Raw genomic sequence first — 24,882 nt, forward strand, 5'->3', positions numbered from 1 at the left:
GCCCGGGAAACAAGCACAGAGTGGTGGGACCGCATAGTGTTGCAGGTTTGGGATTATTCCCAGTGGCTCCAAAACTTTCGCATGCGTAAGGGCACTTTTATGGAACTTTGTGACTTGCTTTCCCCTGCCCTGAAGTGCAAGAATACCAAGATGAGAGCAGCCCTCACAGTTCACAAGCTAGTGGCAATAGCCCTGTGGAAGCTTGCAACGCCAGACAGCTACCGGTCAGTCTGGAATCAATTTGGAGTGAGCAAATCTACTGTGGGGGTTGCTGTGATGCAAGTAGCCAACACAATCACGAAGCTGCTGATATCAAGGGTAGTGACTCTGGGAAATGTGCAGGACATACTAGACGGCTTTGCTGCAATGGGATTCCCTAACTGTGGTGGGGCTATAGACGGAACCTATATCCCTATCTTGGGACTGGACCACCAGGGCAGCCAGTACATAAACCGCAAGGGGTATTTTTCAGTGGTGCTGCAAGCACTGGTGGATCACAAGGGACATTTCACCAACATCAACGTGGGATGGCCGGGAAAGGTTCATGACGCTCACGTCTTCAGGAACTCTGGTCTGTTTAAACGGCTGCAGGAAGGGATTTACTTCCCGGACCAGAAAATAACTGTTGGGGATGTTGAAATGCTTATAGTTATCCTTGGGAACCCAGCCTACCCCTTAATGCCATGGCTCATGAAGCCATACACAGGCACCCTGGACAGTAGTAAAGAGCTGTTCAACTATAGGCTGAGCAAGTGCAGAATGGTGGTAGAGTGTGCATTTGGACGTTTAAAGGGTCGCTGGCGCAGTTTACTGACTCGCTCAGACCTCAGCGAAACCAATATTCCGATTGTTATTGCTGCTTGCTGTGTGTTCCACAATCTCTGTAAGACGTTTATGGCAGGGTGGGAGGTTGATGCAAATCGCCTGGCCGCTGAATACGTGCAGCCAGACACCAGGGTGGTTAGAAGAGCACAGCAGGAAGCACTGCGCATCAGGGAAGCTTTGAAAACCAGTTTCATGACTGGCCAAGGTACTGTGTGACCCTTCTGTTTGTTTCTCCTTGATGAAAACCCGCCCCCTTGGTAACCTCTAAATTCCCTGTAAGCCACCTGCCCTCCCCCCTTCGATCACAGCTTGCTTGCAAAGGAAATAAAGTCTCTGTTGTTTAAAAAACATGTATTCTTTATTAATTGATTATAAAAATAGGGAGATAACTCACAAGGTAGCCCGGGGGTGTGGTAGGAGGGTAGGAGGGAAGGAAAAGGCCACTTTAAAACTTCTTGAATGACAGCCTTTTGTTGCTTGGGCTGTCCACAGGGGTGGAGTTGTTGGGTACCCGGAGCCTCCCCCACGGCGTTCTTGGGCATCTGGGTGAGAAGGCTATGGAGCTTGGGGAGGAGGGAGGACAGTTAAACAGGGGCTGCAGCAGCATTCTGTAATCCTGCTGCCGTTCATCAACCTCCACCTTGGGGAGGACGGAGCATGTCCGATTGATCCCGCAGTAGCCCCAGCGTTGCCTCATGCCTCCTCAGATTTTCCTGCCACCACCTCTCCTCACGTTCATCGGCCACTTTGCTGTACTCTTCTATTGTGTCCCTCCACACATTTTGCTGAGCTCTGTCAGTGCCGGACGACTGCATAAGCTCAGAGAAAATTTCATCGTGCGTGCGTTTTTTTTGTCGCCTTATCTGAGATAGTCTTTGGGATGGAGGAGGGAGGCTTGAAACATTTGCAGCTGCTGGAGGAAAAAAGGGAGTGAAGTATTTTAAAAGATACATTTTACAGAACAATGGCTATACTCTTTCACGGTGAACAACACTATTCACATTACATAGCACATGTGATTTTGGTACAAGGTCGCATTTTGCATCTTATATTGAGTGCCTGCGGCTTTGGTGTTGGAGATCACACACGCAGGGCCAGGCAACAGAATTCAGCTTGCAGGCGGCCATGGTAAGCCATAGTCTTTCAGCTTCTGCAACCTTCATAACAGCAGCCCCCTCTTCTCCCATACCAAGCAAAGCCCATTGAGTTGGCCATTTAGTGCTGCGGTTTTCCTGTTAATGTGCAGCAGCAGAAACCAAACTAACCCCCCCACCCCATCCAATTCTCTGGGATGATTGCTTTACCCCTCCCCACACCGCGTGGCTGGTATCAGGGAAGTTCCCTCCTAGCCAAACACGAACAGCTCAGCGCCAATGCCCCCCCCCCCCCACAGGATTTCTTTTCAGCCACGGGCAAACAGCCCAGTAGGAACGGCCACCTCTGAATGTCCCCTTAATTAAATTCCCCTGTTTCAACCAGGTTACCATGAACGATATCACTCTCCTGAGGATAACACACAGAGATAAAGAACAGATGTTGTTTGAATGCCAGCAAACACCTGGACCATACACTGCCAGGCTTTGTCATGCAATGATACCAGATTACTTGCTACTAGCATGGCGTGGTAAAGTGTCCTACCATGGAGGACGGAATAAGGCTGCTCTCCCCAGAAACCTTCTGCAAAGGCTTTTGGAGTACCTCCAGGAGAGCTTCATGGAGATGTCCCTGGAGGATTTCTGCTCCATCCCCAGACACATCAACAGACTTTTCCGGAAGCTGTACTGGCCATGAATGCATCCCAAGTCCTCAGGGCTACTTAATCATTAAAAAACGCTAGCTTTTATAACATGTATTATATTTAAAAAAGTACACTCACCAGATGTCCCTTCTCCAGCTTTGTTGGGTTGGGAGGGTATTTCAGTCAGGGTGATAAAAAGATCCTTGCTGTCGGGGAGAACGGTGTGCTGTGTGCTCTCCTCAAGCTCGTCCTCCTCCTCCTCATCTTCCCCATCCGCAAAATCCTCAGGCATGGCGGAGAGTACCCCATCATTGGCGTCCACGGACAGGGGTGGGGTAGTGGTGGCGGCCCCCCCCAGAATTGCATGCATCTCAGCGTAGAACCGGCATGTCTGGGGCTCTGTCCCGGAGCGTCCGTTTGATTCTTTGGTTTTCTGGTATGCTTGTCTGAGCTCCTTAAGTTTCATGCGGCACTTCGTTGCCTCCCTGCTGTAGCCTCTGTCCCTCATGGCCTCGGAGATTTTTTGAAATGTTTTGGCATTTCATCTTTTGGAACATAGTTCTGATAGCACGGATTCCTCTCCCCATACAGCAATCCGATCCAGTACCTCCCGTTCGGTTCATGCTCGAGCTCTTTTTAGATTCTGGGACTGCATGGTCACCTATGCTGATGAGCTCGCCTGGCCAAACAGGAAATGAGATTCAAAAGTTCCTGGGTCTTTTCCTGTACATCTGGCCAGTGCATCCAAGTTCAGAGTGCTGTCCAGAGCAGTCACAGTGGTGCACTGTGGGATAGCTCCCGGAGGCCAATACCTTCGAACTGCGTCCGCACTAACCCTAATTTGAAACAGCAATGTGGATTTCAGCACTAATCCCCTCATTGGGGAGGAGTACAGAAATTGGTTTTAAGAGCCCTTTATGTTGAAAAAAATGGCTTCGTTTTGTGGACGGGTGCTCAGAGTGCTTTGCCGATGCTGGCCTGTGTCATTATCCCTCTTTCACAGATGGGGAAACTGAGGCACAGAGCAGGGATGTGACACAGCAACTTACTGGTCTCCTGACTCCCATGCCTGGCCCCTAAGCACCAGTCTATGCTGGAGAATAACCCATCATGAATGTTGCAAAATAGTAAATGAAGAAAATCAACTGAAAAGCCAGGATCATAGAATCATAGAATCATAGAATATCAGGGTTGGAAGGGACCCCAGAAGGTCATCTAGTCCAACCCCCTGCTCGAAGCAGGACCAATTCCCAGTTAAATCATCCCAGCCAGGGCTTTGTCAAGCCTGACCTTAAAAACCTCTAAGGAAGGAGATTCTACCACCTCCCTAGGTAACGCATTCCAGTGTTTCACCACCCTCTTAGTGAAAAAGTTTTTCCTAATATCCAATCTAAACCTCCCCCACTGCAACTTGAGACCATTACTCCTCGTTCTGTCATCTGCTACCATTGAGAACAGTCTAGAGCCATCCTCTTTGGAACCCCCTTTCAGGTAGTTGAAAGCAGCTATCAAATCCCCCCTCATTCTTCTCTTCTGCAGGCTAAACAATCCCAGCTCCCTCAGCCTCTCCTCATAACTCATGTGTTCCAGTCCCCTAATCATTTTTGTTGCCCTTCGCTGGACTCTCTCCAATTTATCCACATCCTTCTTGAAGTGTGGGGCCCAAAACTGGACACAGTACTCCAGATGAGGCCTCACCAATGTCGAATAGACACAAAGATAATGCATAATAGATAATGCATCATGAAAGTGTACTTTCTTTGTTCATTTATTTTGACAATTGCAGCTTCATTTTAATTATTTATGATTCTGCTTTGTTATGTGCTGTGGCCAAGCTGGTCAAAGTAACAAAGTCTTAGAAACAGCCTGTTACTGGAGACCTGGGGGCAGCAGTTTGCCGTGAAGTCTTTGTGGAGGTGCAGTGAGAACCCTGGGAATTTTGCACAGGGGATGAGTGAGGTGCTCGGCACCTCGTACATTGGGGGATGCCTGGCTGCTCTCTAACACCCGTTCTCAGGGTTGTTTAGTGAATTGCTTTTACATCACAACATATTTAAAAAGCCGGGCCTAGTAAAAGCCCCTTTGAGTGTGAGTCTCTCTTTCATGTGGAAACAGACCTGGAGAGATAGTGACAGCGGTGTGATGGGATCCTTGGGATGCAACCTGGAACTGGGGTACTGTGTGCTGTGCCCCCTTAACTCTCCAGCCTGGGCTGTCTCTCCCAGTGCTTTGCCAGTGACAAGCAACAAACCCCTCCAGGCGCTGTGATCACTCAGCACAACAGCACGTGGAGCCCCACACCCAGCTACATTGCATGAGTGCTCCCTGAGCCACTGACAAAAACCACACAAGGAAAGGCACCAGCCAATTCCCCCCAACCCCCTACCCTTACACCCCAGAGCTGTACCGTCTTGCCCTGGTCAGAAGCCTGACCAGTGTAACTTTATTACCCAGTCCGCCCCTCCCTCAATGTGGAGATGACGCACACACCAGCCTTTGTAAACTGAGCTGTGATTTCCCAAGCACTTTGACCAAAACGCACTGTGTTAGGTCAAATATAAAACAGATTTATTAACTACAGACAGATCGATTTGAGTGATTATAAGTGGGAGGCATAAAAGGTCAGAGCTAGTTACCAAAGAAAATAAAAGGTAAGTGCAAAATCTAAATCTTAAGCCTTATTACACTAGACAGTACTTAGATCAAGCAGGTTTCTCACCCCACTGGATATTACAGTTCTTAATACTCCGGATTCTCCCTTAAGCCTGGACCAGTCTCCTTAGTCGAAGTCTTTTGTCTTTCCAGCATTCTTGTTTCTTCTAGTGTAGGTGGGGGAGGAGAAAGGCAAAACCATGATGCCCTTGTCCTCTATTTTATAATCTTAGTCCATGTGCCTAGAAGACACTTGCCCAGACATGCCCTGGTGGGCTTTGCTGAGTCACAGCGTTGAACAATCTCCCCCCCCCCCCCCGCCCCAGTGATCTTGTGCAACTGAGTCATTGAGCTGAGCAGTCCCCATTGTGTGGTGCTTGTGCAATGAATTGTAAACCCCTTGGTTACACCTCCCCTCATGATTAATGGTCATTTGACACCCTCCTGGGAGTGGTTCACCTCCTAGCAAAGGAGAATCTCAAATTTACAGCATATTTCAGTAACAACCATAGAATCATAGAATAACAGAGTTGGAAAGAACCCCTGGAGGCCATCTAGTCCAACCCCCAGCCCAGAGCAGGACCAATCCCAACTAAATCATCCCAGCCAGGGCTTTGTCAAGCCTGACCTTAAAAACTTCTAAGGAAGGGGATTCCACCACCTCCCTAGGTAACGCATTCCAGTGTTTCACCACCCTCATAGTGAAAAAGTTTTTCCTAATATCCAACATAAACCTCCCCCACTGCAACTTGAGACGATTACTCCTTGTCCTGTCATCTGCTATCACTGAGAATAGTCTAGATCCATCCTCTTTGGATCCACCTTTCAGGTAGTTAAAAGCAGCTATCAAATCCCCCCTCATTCTTCTCTTCTGTAGACTAAACAATCCCAGTTCCCTCAGCCTCTCCTCATAACTCATGTGTTCCAGTCCCCTAATCATTTTTGTTGCCCTTCGCTGGACTCTCTCCAATTTATCCACACCCTTCTTGTAGTGTGGGGCCCAAAACTGGACACAGTACTCCAGATGAGGCCTCACCAATGTCGAATAGAGGGGAACGATCACGTCCCTCGATCTGCTGGCAGTGTCTCTACGTATACATCCCAAAATGCCATTGGCCTTCTTGGCAACAAGGGCACACTGTTGACTCATATCCAGCTTCTCGTCCACTGTCACCCCTAGGTCCTTCTGCTGCCTAGCCATTCGGACTGCTGCCTAGCCATTCGGCCCCTAGTCTGTAGCTGTGCATGGGATTCTTCCGTCCTAAGTGCAGGACTCTGCACTTGTCCTTGTTGAACCACATCAGATTTCTTTTGGCCCAATCCTCCAATTTGTCTAGGTCCCTCTGTATCCTATCCCTACTCTCCAGCGTATCTACCACTCCTCCCAGTTTAGTGTCATCCGCAAACTTGCTGAGAGTGCAATCCACACCATCCTCCAGATCATTAATGAAGATACTGAACAAAACCGGCCCCAGGACCGACCCTTGGGGCACTCCGCTAGATACCGGCTGCCAACTAGACATGGAGCCATTGATCACTACCCGTTGAGCCCGACAATCTAGCCAACTTTCTACCCACCTTATAGTGCATCCATCCAGCCCATACTTCTTTAACTTGCTGACAAGAATACTGTGGGAGACCGTGTCAAAAGCTTTGCTAAAGTCGAGGAGTAACACGTCCACTGCTTTCCCTTCATCCACAGAACCAGATATCTCATCATAGAAGGCAATTAGATTAGTCAGGCATGACGTGCCCTTGGTGAATTCATGCTGACTGTTCCTGATCACTTTCCTCTCGTGTAAGTGCTTCAGAATTGTTTCCTTGAGGACATGCTCCATGATTTTTCCGGGGACTGAGGTGAGGCTGACCGGCCTGTAGTTCCCAGGATCCTCTTTCTTCCCTTTTTAAAAGATGGGCACTACATTAGCCTTTTTCCAATCTTCCGGGACTTCCCCCGATCGCCATGAGTTTTCAAAGATAATGGCCAATGGCTCTGCAATCACATCCACCAATTCCTTTAGCACTCTCGGATGCAACGCATCCGGCCCCATGGACTTGTGCACGTCCAGCTTTCCTAAATAGTCCCGAACCCCTTCTTCCTTCACAGAGGGCTGGCCACCTCCTCCCCATGCTGTGCTGCCCAGTGCAGTAGTCTGGGAGCTGACCTTGTTCGTGAAGACAGAGGCAAAAAAAGCATTGAGTACGTTAGCTTTTTCCACATCCTCTGTCACTAGGTTGCCTCCCTCATTCATTAAGGGGCCCACACTTTCCTTGGCTTTCTTCTTATTGCCAACATACCTGAAGAAACCCTTCTTGTTACTCTTAACATCGCTCGCTAGCTGCAACTCCAGGTGTGATTTAGCCTTCCTGATTCCATTCCTACATGTCCGAGCAATATTTTTATACTCATCCCTGGCCATTTGTCCAATCTTCCACTTCTTGTAAGCCTCTTTTTTGTGTTTAAGATCAGCAAGGATTTCACTGTTAAGCCAAGTTGGTCACCTGCCATATTTACTATTCTTTCGACACATCGGGATGGTTTGTCCCTGTAACCTCAATAAGGATTCTTTAAAATACAGGCAGCTCTCCTGGACTCCTTTCCCCCTCATGTTATTCTCACAGGGGATCTTGCCCATCAGTTCCCTGAGGGAATGAAAGTCTGCTTTTCTGAAGTCCAGGGTCCGTATTTTGCTGCTTTCCTTTCTTCCTTGTGTCAGGATCCTGATCTCGACCATCTCATGGTCACTGCCTTCCAGGTTCCCATCCACTTTTGCTTCCCCTACTAATTCTTCCCAGTTTGTGAGCAGCAGGTCAAGAAGAGCTTTGCCCCTAGTTGGTTCCTCCAGCACTTGCACCAGGAAATTGTCCCCTACATTTTCCAAAAACTTCCTGGATTGCCTGTGCACCGCTGTATTGCTCTCCCAGCAGATATCAGGATGATTGAAGTCGCCCATGAGAACCAGGGCGTGCGATCTAGTAGCTTCTGCGACTTGCCGGAAGAAAGCCTCGTCCACCTGATCCCCCTGGTCTGGTGATCTATAGCAGACGCCCACCACGACATCACCCTTGTTGCTCAGGCTTCTAAACTTAATCCAGAGACTCTCAGGTTTTTCTGCAGTTTCGTACCGGAGCTCTGAGCAGTCATACTGCTCCCTTACATACAGTGCAACTCCCCCACCTTTTCTGCCCTGCCTGTCCTTCCTGAACAGTTTATAACCATCCATGACAGTACTCCAGTCATGCGAGTTATCCCACCAAGTCTCCGTTATTCCAATAACATCATAATTCCCTGACTTTGCCAGGACCTCCAGTTCTCCCTGCTTGTTTCCCAGGCTTTGTGCATTTGTGTATAGGCACTTGAGATAACCCGCTGATCACCCCTTGTTCTCAGTATGAGGCAGGAGCCCTCCCCTCTCACATGCTCCTGCTCGTGCTTCCTCCCGGTATCCTGCTTGCCCACTTACCTCAGGGCTTTGGTCTCCTTCCCCCGGTGAACCTAGTTTAAAGCCCTCCTCACTAGGTTAGCCAGCCTGCTCGCGATGATGCTCTTCCCTTTCTTCGTTAAGTGGAGCCCGTCTTTGCCTAGCACTCCTCCTTCTTGGAACACTATCCCATGGTTGAAGAATCCAAAGCCTTCTTTCCGACACCACCTGCGTAGCCATTCATTGACTTCCACGATTCGACGGTCCCTACCCCGGCCTTTTCCTTCCACGGGGAGGATGGACAAGAACACCACTTGTGCCTCATACTCCTTTATCCTTCTTCCCAGAGCCACGTAGTCTGCAGTGATCCGCTCAAGGTCATCCTTGGCAGTATCGTTGGTGCCCACGTGGAAAAGCAGGAAGGGGTAGCGATCCGAGGGCTTGATGAGTCTCGGCAGATTCTCCGTCACATCGCGAATCTTAGCCCCTGGCAAGCAGCAGACTTCTCTGTTTTCCCGGTCAGGGCGGCAGATAGATGACTCAGTCCCCCTGAGGAGAGAGTCCCCGACCACCACCACCCGCCTCCTTCTCTTGGGAGTGGTGGTCGTGGAACCCCCAACCTTAGGACAGTGCATCTCATGCCTTTCAACTGGTGGAGTCTCCTTCTGCTCCCTTCCCCCAGGCGTATCATCTGGGCCACTCCCCGCAATGGTACCTGTGGAGAGAACATGAAAACGGTCACTTACCTGTGTCCGCGTTGCTGATACATGGACATTCCCCCTTCTTCTTCTGGAGGTCACATGTTGCCAGATTTCTTCACCGTCCTCCTGTCCATGCTGCGCAGTCTGCTCTGAATCTTCAGAACCTTGTGGCTGTAGAAGCATATCCTGACGTCTGTCCAGGAAATCTTCAGTTTCTCTTATGCAACGCAGGGTTGATACCTGTTGTTCCAGACCTTGAACCTTCTCTTCCAATATGGAGACCAGCTTGCACTTTGTACAGACAAAGCCGCTTCTGTCCTCTGGAAGAAAGACAAACATGGCACATCCAGTGCAGGTCACAACAGTTGAACACTCCCCATCCATATTACCTTCCTACTATGAGCTTCCTCAGGAGATACAGTAATTACTCAGAGAAATCGTTAGAGTGTAAGCCTCAGTGGGCCCACTCCAGGCGAACTCCCAGGCAAACTCCTGCTGTTTGCTGCTCTGCTGTCCCGCGCTGCTCAGCTGGTTCCCCGCCGCTCAGGTGGTTCGCGGAGCGCTGGCTTTTTTTAAACAGCCAGGCTCACCTGAAACAAACACTCCCAACTCCCACCCATTTCAGCCAACCAATCAAGTACTCACTCAAATTTTCAAGCTGCCGTCACTACAAACACTCCAATCCTCTCACCAAACACACACTCAGATACCCAGATACTCACCAGCACAGATCCCAGGCAAACTCCTGCTGTTGGCTGCTCTGCTGTCCCCCGCTGCTCAGCTGGTTCCCCGCCGCTCAGCTGGTTCATACAGCAAAATCTCATAACGGCATACACACCGGTGCTACACATATTTGGACAGAACAGTGGGTTTCAGCAGATCATGACTTTTCATATGATATCTTACCTGGCATGCTTTGTATGAAATATCTCAACCATATAGGAATGATGAATATGGGGGTTACAGGGTGCTGTTTTGAGGTACAGTGTGTCACAGGGCCTGTTACCTCATTACCTTTTCTGAGGATTCAAAGCCTGGTGCTGCAGATGTGGGGAGTTTATTCTCTTGGCCATTCTCACTGGGTCTCTCTCCCCAGCCCTGACGTAGCTCTGCCTGAGACTGGTTTTGCATCAGTCGTGCACACTGGGGTTATGCCTAATTTACATCTGTGTGAGAGCAGAATCCAGCCACGTGTCTGTGGTGCTTATTGGGAGGGATAGCTGCACTGTGCTGTGAGTGAAGAGGAATGAATTAGTCTGCCTCTGCTTTGCTTGTGAGCCCAGCCCTGGGTGCCAGAGAATCTCACGTGACCATGGAAATGGGGTAAGAATCTGTAGCTGCATCATTCCTAGCGGGCTACACGTTGAGCTGTGTTGGCAATCAAGGGTAATCTCACTGGTGATCAGCTGGTGGGCCAGTCTGAGCCATAGCTGGAGGGATTCGTCGGGTGCAGGAGAACTAGTGGCGTCTGCATGTGTGACATTTCCAGGAGGATTGTGATGGGGCGGAAGAGTCACTGTTGTACATGTTTCAGAGTAGCAGCCGTGTCAGTCTGTGTCCGCAAAAAGAAAAGGAGGACTTGTGGCACCTTAGAAACTAACAAATTTATTTGAGCATAAGCTTTCGTGCATCCGATGAAGCGAGCTGTAGCTCACGAAAGCTTAAGCTCAAATAAATTTGTTGGTCTCTAAGGTGTCACAAGTCCTCCTTTTCTTTTTACTGTTGTACATGTGTCAGGCCAGTTTGCTCTTTATGCTCAGGCTGATGGATGAACCTCTCGCACTCGCATCTGCTGCCTGCAGACCCAGCACACTGAAAGCAGAGGGGAAATGTGCACTTCTGGTGTGTCCCTGGGCCCCAGGCATGACGAATATTGGGGGTGGAAAATGGATTTTTGCATGTTCTTGATGCAATGGCTTCTTTGCTGGGAGGCACAGCAGGTTTTGCTCAAACATGAGCTCATTTTGCCTGAGAATTAGGGCCCGTTTCACTTGAATAGAATCCAGATCCCCCCCTGAAATACTGCACTGAACTGCTCCCAATTTCACACTCATAACAAAATGCAAAAATCTCAAACCCTGAATAACTTTCCATGTTCCTAGGAATATTTTGCTCTCCTCTCAGACTCTAGGGATTGCAAGGTGCTGGCCCCGGTAGCTGTGCAGACCAGTGGCCAGTGCTGGAACTGAAAGCGATGGCAAGGACGGAGTAATGTTACTGACCTGCCCCCTCCAGCATCAAGTGCCATCTGCGCCATGCAGTTGATTTACAGTTCTCTCCTCTCCCTCTTCCAGCCCCGTCTGCTGTGTCCATCATGCACCAGGTCAGCCGGACTGTGGACAGCGTTACCTTATCGTGGTCTCAGCCTGACCAGCCCAACGGAGTCATCCTGGATTATGAGCTGCAGTACTATGAGAAGGTATCAGCAGAGCCCGGAGCTGCCCACGGTTAATGTGGACATGGGGAGAGGCAGCTCAAACCTTGGCCATCCTGGGTGGAGCTGCTTCGGGGGACTGACCATCTCAGCCAGGGATGGCATGTGCCCCGGGAGCATGTGGCGGCGCACCAGGTGCCAGAGGCAACTGAAGAGAATAACAGACAGGACAGGCACTGAAGCTGACCCAGAGTCAGTCTGGCAGTGCGTGTTAACCCTTCAGATCCCAGCGATCGCATGTGTCGGGCAGGTCTCCATGCAGCTAGCTCTGGTTGGGCGATATAGCTGGGTTTGAAAGGGAATGGGAAGCCACTGAGGAAAGTTCTTGAGGCCTTGGGAGGAGCATCCCAACCTTCAATAATCAAGAGCTAGTGGCTGTCAGCACCATTGCAGGCTGGCCCTTCCCGCCAGTTTGCGAAAGCTGAGGTCCCAGGGACTTGTTAGTCCCTTTCCCTGGTGCAGCAATGGTGCCTCCATGGAGCAGGAACAGTGCTGTCTGGAACCTCGCAAATTGAGACACTAGTATCTTGGGGCTAAATTCATGCTTGCTGGAACTCCACGGAGTCAATAGTTTTACACCAGGGATGAATTTAGCCTCCAGTGCCAGTCCTACGGGCTTCTCTGCATTAGCATTGTTTGCACCAGTGCAGCCTCCAGTGTGCATGTGTTGCACTGGCAAAAACTGGGCTTGCACTCCCCGGTGTATACACAAGTTGCACAAGTACAAAGCTGAGCTTGCACTTCCCAATATGTATGTGTTGCACCAGTAGGAAGCAGGGCTTGCACTCCACCGTGTGACTTATCCAGGGATAGAACTGTGATAAATGGTGCTGATGCAAGCTCCACTTTACATGAGTGCAGTGCACCTGTGCTGGGGGTCTACACTGATGCAACTACCCCAGTGCAATGCCCTAGGGGACAGGAGCTGATGTAAGAGGCTGGAAGAGGTCCAGGTGGAATGGCCCGTGTGAGAGAGAATCCATCCCTCTCCGAAACACGCCCCATTCCAGGTGCCACCAGCCCAGCCAGAGAAGAGAAGAGGGATTCTGTGCTATTCAGTTGAACTCACCCTGCACAACAGGAGGAAGTGCAAGGGCCAGGACTGTAACTTCCTTTGCATGGGGATGAGGTGTCGGAAGGGCTGGCTTTGTGCTGCCAGGGCTTGCAGTGCTGGGGGTCTGGCCGGAGTGCAGGGTCGCAGGAGAAGGCCCAGCCTCAGTGAGTGGTGCTGAGGCTTTGGCAGGATGGACCCCGCTGGGAACAGGAAATAGGGGGCAGGAGCCTTCTTCTCCCAGGAGCATATCTCTGCCGCAAACTACACATTAAAAAATAAACTTAAAAAATCCCCACCTAATTAAAACACTTTATGATTTAAATGAAAAGGAAAATATTTTCCCAGCAGCTGCTAGAGGAAATGATTAATCCCCATTGCTCCCTGCCTGTGACCTATTTTCTCAGCACCAAGAGCCAGAGGGAGAGTGGGGAGGGAGAGCTGCTTTGTAAGCTGTAAAATAGGTCCTGACCTATATTGCATATATCTGAGCCATTTACTTGACCCCTGGAAATGATCCCAGAGAACCTAGCAAATTGGATGGGGAGATAACCAGACAGATCCGGAGAGGGGTCCCAGCCCAGAGACACTCTAAGCAGCAACAGAAGATCTCGGGGAATTTATTCGCTCGTTCTCTCTCTCTCTTTTGGTGGGGGTGTAAATACAGGGAAATGGTCTGTAAAGCCAAAGCTGTGTCATACGCCCCTGTCCGCTGGGCTGTGGCTGGGTGCTGGGGGAGGCTGCTCTCCTCCTTGCTCTTAGAGATTATTGCATAAGAGGCAAATGGTCTTGGTGACAAATGGCACAAATAATGCCAAGATGTAATGGTTCCTACAGCTTACGATGCAAATGGCATTGGGGCTCTGCAGAGGAGCCTGGGCTGGAATTCGCTGCCAGCATTAGCAGTGGGCAGAAGGGAATATTCTAACCCCAGCCCTCCTTTGGCTTGCAGAGGGAGGTGTCAATACTACAGTGACACTTGCGGGGTGTTTTGACATTTGGACAAGTTGGTCCTTGTCCTGGCCACTGTCAGCCCTCCACCCTCCAGAAGCTGGGAATGGGCGACAGGAATGGATCACTTGATGATGACCTGTTCTGTTCATTCCTCGGGGGCACCCTCGTAACTAGGCCAGACCCAGAAAAAACCCTCTTCTCCCTAAGAGATCTCTCCTTGCTAGATTTCAGCTCCCAACCCCAAGCGGCTTGGACACCCAGAGCTGCTTAAAAGTGGCAAAGTTGTCTCATCATGGAAAAAGTGCGCTTGCTTCACTTGAAAAGCCCAGAATTGTTTTTGCTCAAAGTTTCAAAACAAATTCCCTCCTGGGTAGTAACCAGCCCTGGAGAATTTCAGCCCCAAAGGTTGTGAGCACCTGAAAAATGGGGGTTTCCAATGGAAAAGCTTAGGGCCCCTTAATAGACTCTGGACTCCATAGGGAGCTAAGAGAAGCAGAGGCCAAAAAACCTTTCCCCAAGCCACACTGGCACTTGGGACAGGTTATTTTGCATTTCCTGTCAGTGTCACACAGGAACAGGACAAAGAATAATGGAAGAACAGTTGGGCTTGGCATGCACAGAAAGATGCCAGTTGTCAGCCCTGTGCAGACCCCTCTGTCGATGTGTCTGCGCTGCCCTCGGGATGCAATTGCAACTCTCCCAGCTGGCTGTAATCCATGGAGCAGAGCAGTGCAGCCCAGGCTAGCCTCACAAGTCATTCCCGGGGTCCAGGAGGGCTCGTCCAGCCCCCATTGCAGCCAGTGCTGCTGTGGCTTCACTGCGGACAAGATTAAAACTAGCCCACCTTTGCCTGCCCAAGCAGCACTCGCCCCCTGGTGCTGCGGTGTCGGCATGCCCGCTGTGTCGGTGGTGCACGTGCATTGGCAAAACCAGGCTGCAGAAGCGAGCCTGAGCAGGACAGGGCTGGCTGGGAGGGAGGGTGGGATGGGAGCGTTGGGGCCCAGGGCTGGGAGAGCGAGGAGCAGTTCGTTTGTTCACTGAGGGAGGGAAGCACTGGGAGGAGCAGGGAGCCCTGCTTTATGTGGCACTCAGAGTTCACGTGCTAATCCCAGCATCCCCAGGGCAGGGGATGTCCAGACTCAGGGTGTAGTGGGGTCTGCCCCAACCTGTGACACATCTCCCCCAGATCCAAGGCTGGGAAAGAAACGGAGAAGCATTTCTCAGTCATTTCATATTATCTGGGCAGCTCTGGAGTGGGTTTGGGCAGGGGGAAACAGTGTAAGCTCATCAAGTGCTTGTTGCAAAAGGTGATGAACAAAAGGCTGCCAATGGGCCAGTTCCAGCACCCATTTTGGGGGGAGGGGGTGGAGGTGAGGTGGACCTAGATCCAGCCCGCGATGCCACGGTGCTGCCCACGTTCCAAAGCCTGCCACATCGGACAGAAAGGACACTGCCCTAGCTAATGGCCTAGCTGGCCCAGCATGGGGACAGTCTCTTGGAGCTTGGGGCTGAAGTCTTCCTTACTTTTCTGCTGGACTGATTCCTCCTGGGAAGAATGTGCTTCTTCTCCTACCAAGTGAGCTGGTCCAGCTCCTCTTTGCAGGCTGACAATCCCAACCCCCCAGATTGTTAGGAACCCCACCCCCTGTACGGCACAGTGCCCTGAAATGCCTGAAGGCAACACTCCTGGACTAAGGCAGTGACCAGTGTAAAGCAGGTTTAAGAGGGAGGATTTTGCCTCTGGCCTGGGGAGTCTGATGCTCTTTCCCTGAGGATCAGGGGCCTGCTCAGGCTGAGTGGCTTCTGCCCAGCGCTCAGATGTCGTGTGTGAGGCGCTCAGAGCACTGAGTAAATATTGTTGTAAAGTGGTTCACCCTGCAGGTGCAGGCTGGTTGGCTGCTTCCTTTCCTTAAGGGGCAGATTAACCTGACAATTGCAACGTTTTCATTTGGGCTCAGCTGGCAGGTTTTGATGTATCCAATGTATTTATACAGCCTGCACATCACCCCCAAACCAATCCCAGTGCCCTAGTGGAACAAAGGAGAAGCGCAGACCTGTGGAGATCAGCACGCCCCTCACATGCCCTAAAGGCCCAATTACCCCAGGATACCTCCACCACACCGGGCATGCACCTTACTGGGAGTGGAAAGGTTCAGAGCTACAGTCCTCAAAACCCCATTAGTAAACAACATTTCCTAGGAGAGCCACGCCCTGGTTATAACAGCCCTTACCTTATTAGAAGACTGTTACCAGGTCCCCGCCTAATCTTCCTTTCTCAGGACTAGACATGCCCAGCTTTTTTAACCTCTCCTCAGAGGCCAGGCTTTCTAACCCTTGGCCATATCTGCCTTTACATGTGGTGCCCAGAACTGGACACAGGACAGCAGCTGAGGCCTCACCAGTGCTGACAGTGGGACAGTTGCCTCCCATGTCTTACGTACGACACTCCTGTTAATACACCCCAGCATGATATTCACCTTTTTAGGAACTGCATCACACTGTTGACTCCTGTTCAGTCTGTGATCCATTATAATCCCCAGATCCTTTTCAGCAGCATGACTGCCGAGCCAGCTACTCCTCATTTTGGAGCTGTGCATTTGATTTTTTCCTTCCTAAGTGAAGTACTGTGCACTTGTCTTTATAAAATTTCATCTTGTTGATATCAGACCAATTCTCCAATTTGTCGAGGCTGTTTTGAATTCTAATCCTGTGCTCCAAAGTGCTTGCAACCCCTCCCAGTTTGGTGTCATCCACAAATTTTATAAGCATACTATCCCCCTGTTACTCAAGTCATTCATGAAAATATTGAATAATACGAGACCCAGTACAGAGCCCTATAGGACCCAGCAAGAAACATCCTCCCAGGGATGGGGATGGAAGTGGGTCAGATGTGGAGGGAAGGGGATAGGAGTGGGTAAAATGGGAAAGGGATGGAGACAAGGAGTGGGTAGGCCACTCTGCATGGTATCAAGTGTAGTGCCCCAGGGATCGGTCCTGGGGCCGGTTTTGTTCAACATCTTTATTAATGATCTGGATGATGGGATTGATTGCACCCTCAGCAAGTTCGCAGATGACACTAAGCTGGGGGGAGAGGTAGATACGCTGGAGGGTAGGGATAGGGTCCAGAGTGACCTAGACAAATTGGAGGATTAGACCAAAAGAAATCTGATGTGGTTCAACAAGGACAAATGCAGAGTTCTGCACATAGGAAGGAAGAATCCCTTGCACCGCTACAGGCTGGGGACCAACTGGCTAAGCAGCAGTTCTGCAGAAAAGGACCTGGAGATTACAGTAGATGAGAAGCTGGATATGAGTCAGCAGTGTGCCCTTGTTGCCAAGAAGGCCAATGGCATATTGGGCTGTATTAGTAAGAGCATTGCCAGCAGATCAAGGTAAGTGATTATTCCCCTCTATTCGACACTGGTGAGGCCAAACCTGGAGTATTATGTCCAGTTTTGGTCCCCGCACTACAGAAGGGATGTGGACAAATTGGAGAGGGTCCAGCGGAGGACAGTGGAAATGATTAGGGGTCTGGGGCACATGATTTACGAGGAAAGGCTGAGGGAACTGGAGTTATTTAGTCTGCAGAAGAGAAGAGTGAGCGGGGATTTGATAGCAGCCTTCAACTACCTGAAGGGGAGTTCCAAAGAGGATGGAGCTATGCTGTTCTCAGTGGTGGCAGATGACAGAACGAGAAGCAATGGTCTCAAGTTGTAATGGGGGAGGTCTAGGTTGGATATTAGGAAACACTATTTCACTAGGAGGGTGGTGAAGCACTGGAATGGGTTCCCTAGGGAAGTGGTGGAATCTCCATCCTTAGAGGTTTTTAAGGCCCTGCTTGACAAAGCCCTGGCTGGGATGATTTAGTTGGTGTTGGTCCTGCTTTGAGCAGGGGGTTGGACTAGATGACCTCCTGAGGTCTCTTCCAACCCTCATATTCTATGAGTCTATGGAAGGGATGCAGATGGGGACATAAGTGCAGAGAAGGGTGATCCTTCACATTTGTACGGAATGAAGAGCATGGTTCATTCAGAGCAGAAGAGTCACTGTCTCCATCCAAATTCAGCTTTTGCTATGGGTGAGTCCAGAGTCCCCCATGCAACAGGTGGTTTCCATTTCTATACCAAGTGGGACCATTGTGCAAACCCCAGGAGCGGGAGATCTGCAGAACCAGAGACTTTATTGCTCCCCTATAGGTGCATGGGAAAACTGAAGGGGCTTAAATGGGAACCTGCCCCAAGGGCTGGAACCATACAGTTGGAGTCTGTGTAACCCCTCAGCTGGCCCCACTCCAGCAGGAGACTGCTGGGGCCTTGTGCAGGCACTAAAGGTCATTGTGCTCTTCACAGTGCCTTGAAGCTAATGTCTCTCTCATTAGCTAGTTGCATGTCTAGATATTCACATGCACGTATATTCAGGACTGGGGGGTTTGCTTCCTCACTAAGCAGGTTGTATTCCACTGGGTTGTTTTGATAGGGTTGGTTATAAATTCTAGGGGCTAATGGGGAAAAGGAAGAGAAATCAAAGGTGTGGGGGGAACAGATGGCCTCACTGCAGAAGCATGGACTTTGCAGCACCATATTTGCCCCCCAGATCTCCCCTTCACAGCAACGCTGAGCTCAGACTTCCCTCCCACCCACCCAGCAGTTGAGGGACTAGCATTTAGAAGTTTGTTTCTGTTGTCGTTCACTGCTGGCGAAGCCATCTTGGATTTGCAACCAGCCCCTCAAGCAGAGCGCTCCTGACCCCTGGGCACTGAGCAGCGTGCTGTTAGCTGTCACTTTGCATGGCTTCCCCAAGATTCTCTGCTGGACTCAGAAGCGAGGAGCTGCTGCACTCAAGCACCACTGAGCCCCATGGCTTCCCCAATCACTGAGTTGTTGCCCCGCCAGAGAACCCCCTGCAGATGCTCCCTTCTGTCTGCAGAAGAGAAGAATGAGGGGGGATTTGATAGCTGCTTTCAACTACCTGAGAGGTGGTTCCAGAGAGGATGGTTCTAGACTATTCTCAGTGGTAAAAGAGGACAGGACAAGGAGTAATGGTCTCAAGTTGCAGTGGGGGAGGTTTAGGTTAGATATTAGGAAAAACTTTTTCACTAGGAGGGTGGTGAAACACTGGAATGCGTTACCTAGGGAGGTGGTAGAATCTCCTTCCTTGGAAGTTTTTAAGGTCAGGCTTGACAAAGCCCTGGCTGGGATGACTTAATTGGGGATTGGTCCTGCTTTGAGCAGGGGGTTGGACTAGATGACCTCCTGAGGTCCCTTCCAACCCTGATATTCTATGATTCTATGATTCTCTCTGGAGCCCTGCTGGAGCTGTCCAGGCTGCAGAGATTGCAAAGCTCCTCATGCCTGACAGGGGCCAGGAGCCCAGGCTCGGCTCTCTGACAGCATGTGTTGTTTCCTTGGCAGGATCTGAGTGAATTCAATGCCACGGCAGTGAAGAGCGCCACCAACACCATGACTGTGCAGAACCTCAAAGCCGGCACCATCTATGTCTTCCAGGTGCGAGCACGCACCGTGGCCGGCTACGGCCGCTACAGTGGCAAGATGTACTTCCAGACCATGACCGAAGGTGAGACAGGCAGGCAGCTCCCTCTGCGTAAAGGGGCAGAGACCAGGATCAGGGCTTTAGCAGGGTGGGCCTGCTCTGGCAGGGGTGCTGGTGCCTTCTGCTGCAAGGCTGTGAATCCCCCCACCCTCCCTACTTGGCAGGGCTCAGGTGAGCAGACACAGAGGGATGGGCACAGAGTTCTTCCGAGGGTTCCCACCAAGCTGGGACCCGCAAAGGGTGCTTTATTCCCCCCTCACCCATAGCCAGGGTTGGGGCAGAAGACTCACATTCCCCCTTCCCCCTGCACTGTGGGGAGCTGCATCCCCCACCCGTGTGTGAGCTTCACACCTGCGGGGGTCTCACGGCGCAGTAACTGGTTCCCTTCATCCTGTGTGCCAGCTGAGTACCAAACCAGCGTCCAGGAGAAGCTGCCGCTCATCATTGGCTCCTCAGCAGCGGGTCTGGTGTTCCTCATTGCCGTGGTCGTCATCATCATTGTGTGCAACAGGTGGGTTACCAGTGAGCATGCCACACGCTGCCCAGGGACAGTCCCACCACGCTCGGCCTGGCACGGTGGTGGGATAGGTGAAGGGTGACAGGGCATGTGGGAGTGGGGGAGGTGGGAGGCAGAGGGCAGGTGGGGGTGAGGGCAAATGTGAGGGGAGGGGAGGGCAGAGGCCAGGTGGGAGAGATGAGGGCAGGTGGGGACAAGGGGCATAGAGGGTAGAGGTTATTGGGACTGTGTGGGCACGGTGGGATGGTGCTTACATGCCCCATGCTTGGAGCACCCCGCCCTGCTGTGCCCATCCCTTCCCTGACCCTCTCAGTGCTCGCTTTCCTTTCAGAAGACGGGGCTTCGAGCGAGCCGACTCCGAGTACACTGACAAGCTGCAGCACTATACCAGTGGCCACAGTACGTACCGCGCACCCGTGCCTGGCCTGGGGGTCCATTCCTTCTTCGGTTCGTTCTCTTATTCACTCTTTCCCTGTGTAGAGTGTGAAAACCCCACTGGGCCCAGCCAGGCTCCGGGCCCTGTGGTGGCTAGTCCTGCAAGGAGCACCCTCACCTCCCTTCATGTCAGTTACCTGGAATATGGGGCACCATGGAGCCAGCGGGTCATTTTAAGGAGCCATTTAAGGAGTCTTCACCATGAACCCAACTTTTGGATGTAGAGGCCAAACTTAATCTGGAATTTATTTGGCAAATTTATGGTTACTAGCATGAAATTAATGGCTCAGCACGCTCCGTATCCTCTAGAATCCCACCCCATCTAGAGCATCCTCTAGGACCTCGGACCTCCTCAGAGAGTATACTCTAGAACCCCACCCTCACCTAATTGTAGACCTCACCCCACCTCACTGTGTGTCCTCTAGAATCCCATTCACCACCTTGCTGTGCATCTCCTAAAACCACATTGCCACATCCCCTAACCTCCCAGTGCATCCTCTAGAACCCCACCCCAACTCACTGTGTGTCCTCTAGAACCCCACCACCCACCTCATTGTGTGTCCTGTGGAACCCCACCACCCACCTCACTGTGTGTCCTCTAGAACCCCATTCACCACCTTGCTGTGCATCCTCTAGGGAGAAAGGAATAAGCTATATCAATATAAGGCATCTTTTTACCAGTATAATTGTGCCCATCCCAGGAATTGTACCAGTACACCAGTTAAAAATTACACCCCTAACAACAGAGCTATGTCCAGATAACTTTCTAGTGCTGACCAGGCCATATAAGGTGTACAAATCTGCATTCACATTTCCCACTAGCAACTAGCAAAGACTGTCACAGTTTGGCTGGCCTTAATGAGTTAATGTCTGCACAGCCATTGAATGAGCTCCGGTGCTGTTGTTGTTATTGTGCTGTTGTAACTGTGGTTGTCACTTTGCCGACCAATAAGAGCCCCAGATGCTGCTCAGTGTCCCAGCCGTGCCACCTTAGCGGCGAGTGTGGCTTTGTTTGAAGTGTCAGAAACCCCTGAAGTGCCATCCAGTCTTCGAATGCCCTTGGCTTGCACTCTGGATAGAACGGCCTTCCTTGCATTCTGGCTCGCTGGCTGGGTCCCATCCCTGACATGTACCCAGTACTAGCACTTCTGGGTCTGGTGCTCTAATGAAGCGCCGTGCGGGACCCCACTGCACGCTCTGCTCCAAGGCTTGGCTCCCAGGAGCAGCCCAAGTTCTGTGGCAGGCTAGAATACAGCTGGTGAAAGGCTCTGGTGGGCAGAGCCAAGGTATCTGGTAACAGCTGGGAAGTGTGGTGCTCAGTGTTGGCAGCCTAGCCCCCAGCAATGAGTCCAGTGTGCGCTGGGGCATTCAAAACCAGTGGTGAGTTCCAAACAGGCTCCCTCTAGTGTGTTCTGCTCCATCTGGTAGGGGGAGCTTGGCTCTTGCAACTGCCGTGGTGTCTTCAACCTCCAGGCCTGGCTGTGTCTAGGCCACCAGTGCTGGGTCCCTCCCCCCCTCTGGGTACAGTTATCTGTGGGGAGGGCACCAGACTGGATTCTCCATCTCCCTGGCTCTGCCACTGACTTGCTGTGTGGCCTTCAGTAAGTCACTTAGACCAGCATTTTCATGGTGGGGTGGAAGGTTGGGAGCCCAAGTGCATAATGACGTGGCAACGTAAAAGTACCCGGCTAGTCATGGATGCTAGGCATCTCTAGCTCCCACTGCCTGTGTTACTGGAGGTTTGCCCGGGGAGGCTGAGAGCAGAATCTGGCTGCTTTCTATCTCAGTCTGGTCTGCTGGCTAACATCTGGATTCCCCCATATTAAACTCCAAAATGACAGAGCTCCGGGGGTTTTTGGATGCCAGGCTCAGGTTCTGTGGCCTTGGTCACTGCGGTGGCTGTCTCGCTGTAGCACAGCCTGGCATGAAGTCCAGGATACCTGTACTCTGGGGGTGCAACGGGCAGACTGAGGCAGTCTCTGCAGTGCTGTTGCTCTCGGTGGGGAAGCCAGAGTGGTTGGGTCAGGATGTGTCTGCTGCCCGAGCTGCAGGAGCGTCTATTGTGGAGGAATTGTACTTAACCATTTTCGTTGTTTGCAATTAGCTCCTTTGGCCTAGGATCCAGGCTCCTCCGTGGCTGATGAGCCCTGTGTTCAGGAGGGGCCTGCTGACGGGGCTCTGTGCTCAGCCAGCGAGAAGCTCTGCTTGGATTGTGCTCTTCCTATGAATGCCACCTGCTTCTCCACATCCCGCTCTCCTGCACATGCTCCCACTGCCTGCTGGGTTCAGAGCCTGCCCCTTGCCCACAGCAGCATTTCTCTCTTGCACACACACACACGCACGCACACAGACCCAGATACACACACACAGACAGGCATGCACGGGTTCTTCCTTTCCTGTGTGTACTCTTCTTGCTGTCTGGCTGTCATTCCATGTGTCTCTCTCTGTCTGACTCTCTCCCTCCACCTATTCGCAGTGACTCCTGGAATGAAGATTTACATTGACCCCTTCACCTATGAGGACCCCAATGAGGCCGTCAGGGAATTTGCAAAGGAAATCGACATCTCTTGTGTCAAAATTGAGCAGGTGATCGGAGCAGGTAGGCTGGGCCACACTGGGCTGGGCTCTCCAACAGCCCCACAGCCTCCTTGTGGTAGCCATGCCCAGGGGCTAGGAAGGAGCTTGCTGAGCAGCTTTCACCTGTGAGACAGGGGAACTAGCTGTGGCCAGCAACAGAGGAATGGGGCCAGCCCGTGCATGTCCTGCTATGTGGGGTGCCCAACCTCAGCAGCAGGCTGCCTGTGTCAGCTGGCACTGGGTGCTCTGCGGGCAGCACACTCAGCCCCGCAAGGCAGGAACACTTCACTGCGCTCTTGAATGCTCATGCCCAGCTGGCTGACCCAGAGGGAGCAGGATTTAGCACTCCTCAGCTGGAAGGATGCGTGGGCCTGAGGAGAAGCATTTGGCACAAAACAAGGGGGAACAGCAGTGAGATTCCTGATGAACTCAGCTGCCCCCAGAAAAGAGGGGGCAGGTATTATGTGGGTCCAGTGTGCTTGGGTCATGTACATGGGCCAGCATGCAAGGAGATGAGTTTGTGGGTAGGATGTGTGTGGGGCTGGGTGCATGGCTGGGCGCATGGGAGGGGTGTACATGGGACTGGGTGCATGGGAGGGTGGGTGTGTTTGGTAGAGTGGGAGCAGCAGGGTCCCTGTACAGAGGGTCTGAGTGGCAGGCAGAGCACTGGGGAGGCGAGCAGTTTGTAACCTGTGCCCTCTCCCATCTCAGGGGAGTTTGGGGAAGTGTGCAGTGGGCACCTCAAGCTGCCTGGCAAGAGAGAGATCTTTGTGGCCATCAAAACACTTAAGTCGGGTTACACGGAGAAGCAGAGACGGGACTTCCTGAGCGAAGCCAGCATCATGGGGCAGTTCGACCACCCCAATGTTATCCACCTGGAGGGTGTGGTCACCAAGAGTGCCCCTGTCATGATCATCACCGAGTTCATGGAGAATGGCTCACTGGACTCCTTTCTCCGGGTATGAGGTGCTGGGAAGTGCAGTGGCAGAGGGGATGCTGGGACCAGGGTGGGAGATGGCAAGCGGGGCCCAGCCCTTGCTGACTCACCTTTTCCTATGGCAGCGCTACACCCCTCCAGGCCAGCAGCATTCATCCTGCAGGCTGAGAGCAGCCGTACTGTGCTCTGGAAGGCTCTGCCCCAGGGCTGGGCACAGGCAGAGGGCATACACTGCTCACACACCTGTGCACACACACACGTTGTGCAAATACTGCTTGCACGCTGTGCACGCATGTTTCACGCATACACATGCGGCACTTAGCTCACAGGTAGGACACACGTTTCAAATGTGCTCAGGGTCAGATGTCGGAGTTCTGAGCCCCCAGCGGCTTCCCTGGGGACACTGGCACCCAGCCGTTCCCAGTGTGCCAAGCTCTTGTGGGATCCAGCCACAATTGTGAGCATCCCATGTCAATTAATACAGTTTAGGCTCTACATAAACATGTCTTCCAGGACACAGAGATTGATGCCAGGCTGCAGCCTACTACTTAACTTAGTGAGGAACAGACGCCCGTGGTCTGTCTACACTGCAGTTTACCACCGTGTTAGCAGCATGGATTACATAACACGGGTTACAACATGACAAAACACAAGTGCAGACACATCCACACACACACTGCATACCAAGGCACACAAGGACAAATGCACGACTTACCCAGCACACACATTCACGATGGCCAGGGCACACGTGCACACACTGCCTGCCAGTGCACATGTGCTCACACGGCACAGGGCACATACATGTTCAAGGTGAAATCCTGGTTCTGTTGAAGTCAATAGAAGTTTTGCCATTGGCTCGTATAGGGGCAGGATATCACCCTCAATCCGCTCGATCTAAACCTTTGTGTGCCTCAGTCCGAGGTGAATAATTCATTGTGCTGAAAGGAATAACCCACTCAGCTGAGTGAGATGCTAGTGCCCGAATCCTGGTGTGCAAGTTGCACCTCTGTATGGCAGCAGCTCCCTGAGATCACTGCTCTGAAGGGGACGTGTCCCTCCACACCCTTGCCCCCCCCTCCCCCACTTGTC

At 51.7% G+C, this 24,882-nt stretch overlaps 1 protein-coding gene across 6 annotated transcripts in view; it reads left to right on the top strand.

Moving 5' to 3' along the window:
* EPHB2 (EPH receptor B2) overlaps positions 1–24,882 on the top strand; it is a 288,949-nt gene that overhangs the window by 219,905 nt on the left and 44,162 nt on the right. For 2 of the 6 annotated variants that reach the window (XM_073316312.2, XM_073316309.2), the window contains exons 6-11: positions 11,633–11,757; positions 19,189–19,351; positions 19,730–19,838; positions 20,176–20,291; positions 22,756–22,878; positions 23,568–23,815. In XM_073316312.2, the coding sequence (XP_073172413.1) occupies positions 11,633–11,757; positions 19,189–19,351; positions 19,730–19,838; positions 20,176–20,291; positions 22,756–22,878; positions 23,568–23,815 (884 nt within the window). Of the gene's footprint in view, positions 1–11,632; positions 11,758–19,188; positions 19,352–19,729; positions 19,839–20,175; positions 20,292–22,755; positions 22,879–23,567; positions 23,816–24,882 lie in introns of those variants that run through there. The other 4 variants (XM_073316310.2, XM_078849365.1, XM_073316311.2 and 1 more) reach the window with 4 other exon arrangements.

Source organism: Lepidochelys kempii, chromosome 18, assembly GCF_965140285.1.
Source record: "Lepidochelys kempii isolate rLepKem1 chromosome 18, rLepKem1.hap1, whole genome shotgun sequence".
NCBI lineage: Eukaryota > Metazoa > Chordata > Testudines > Cheloniidae > Lepidochelys > Lepidochelys kempii.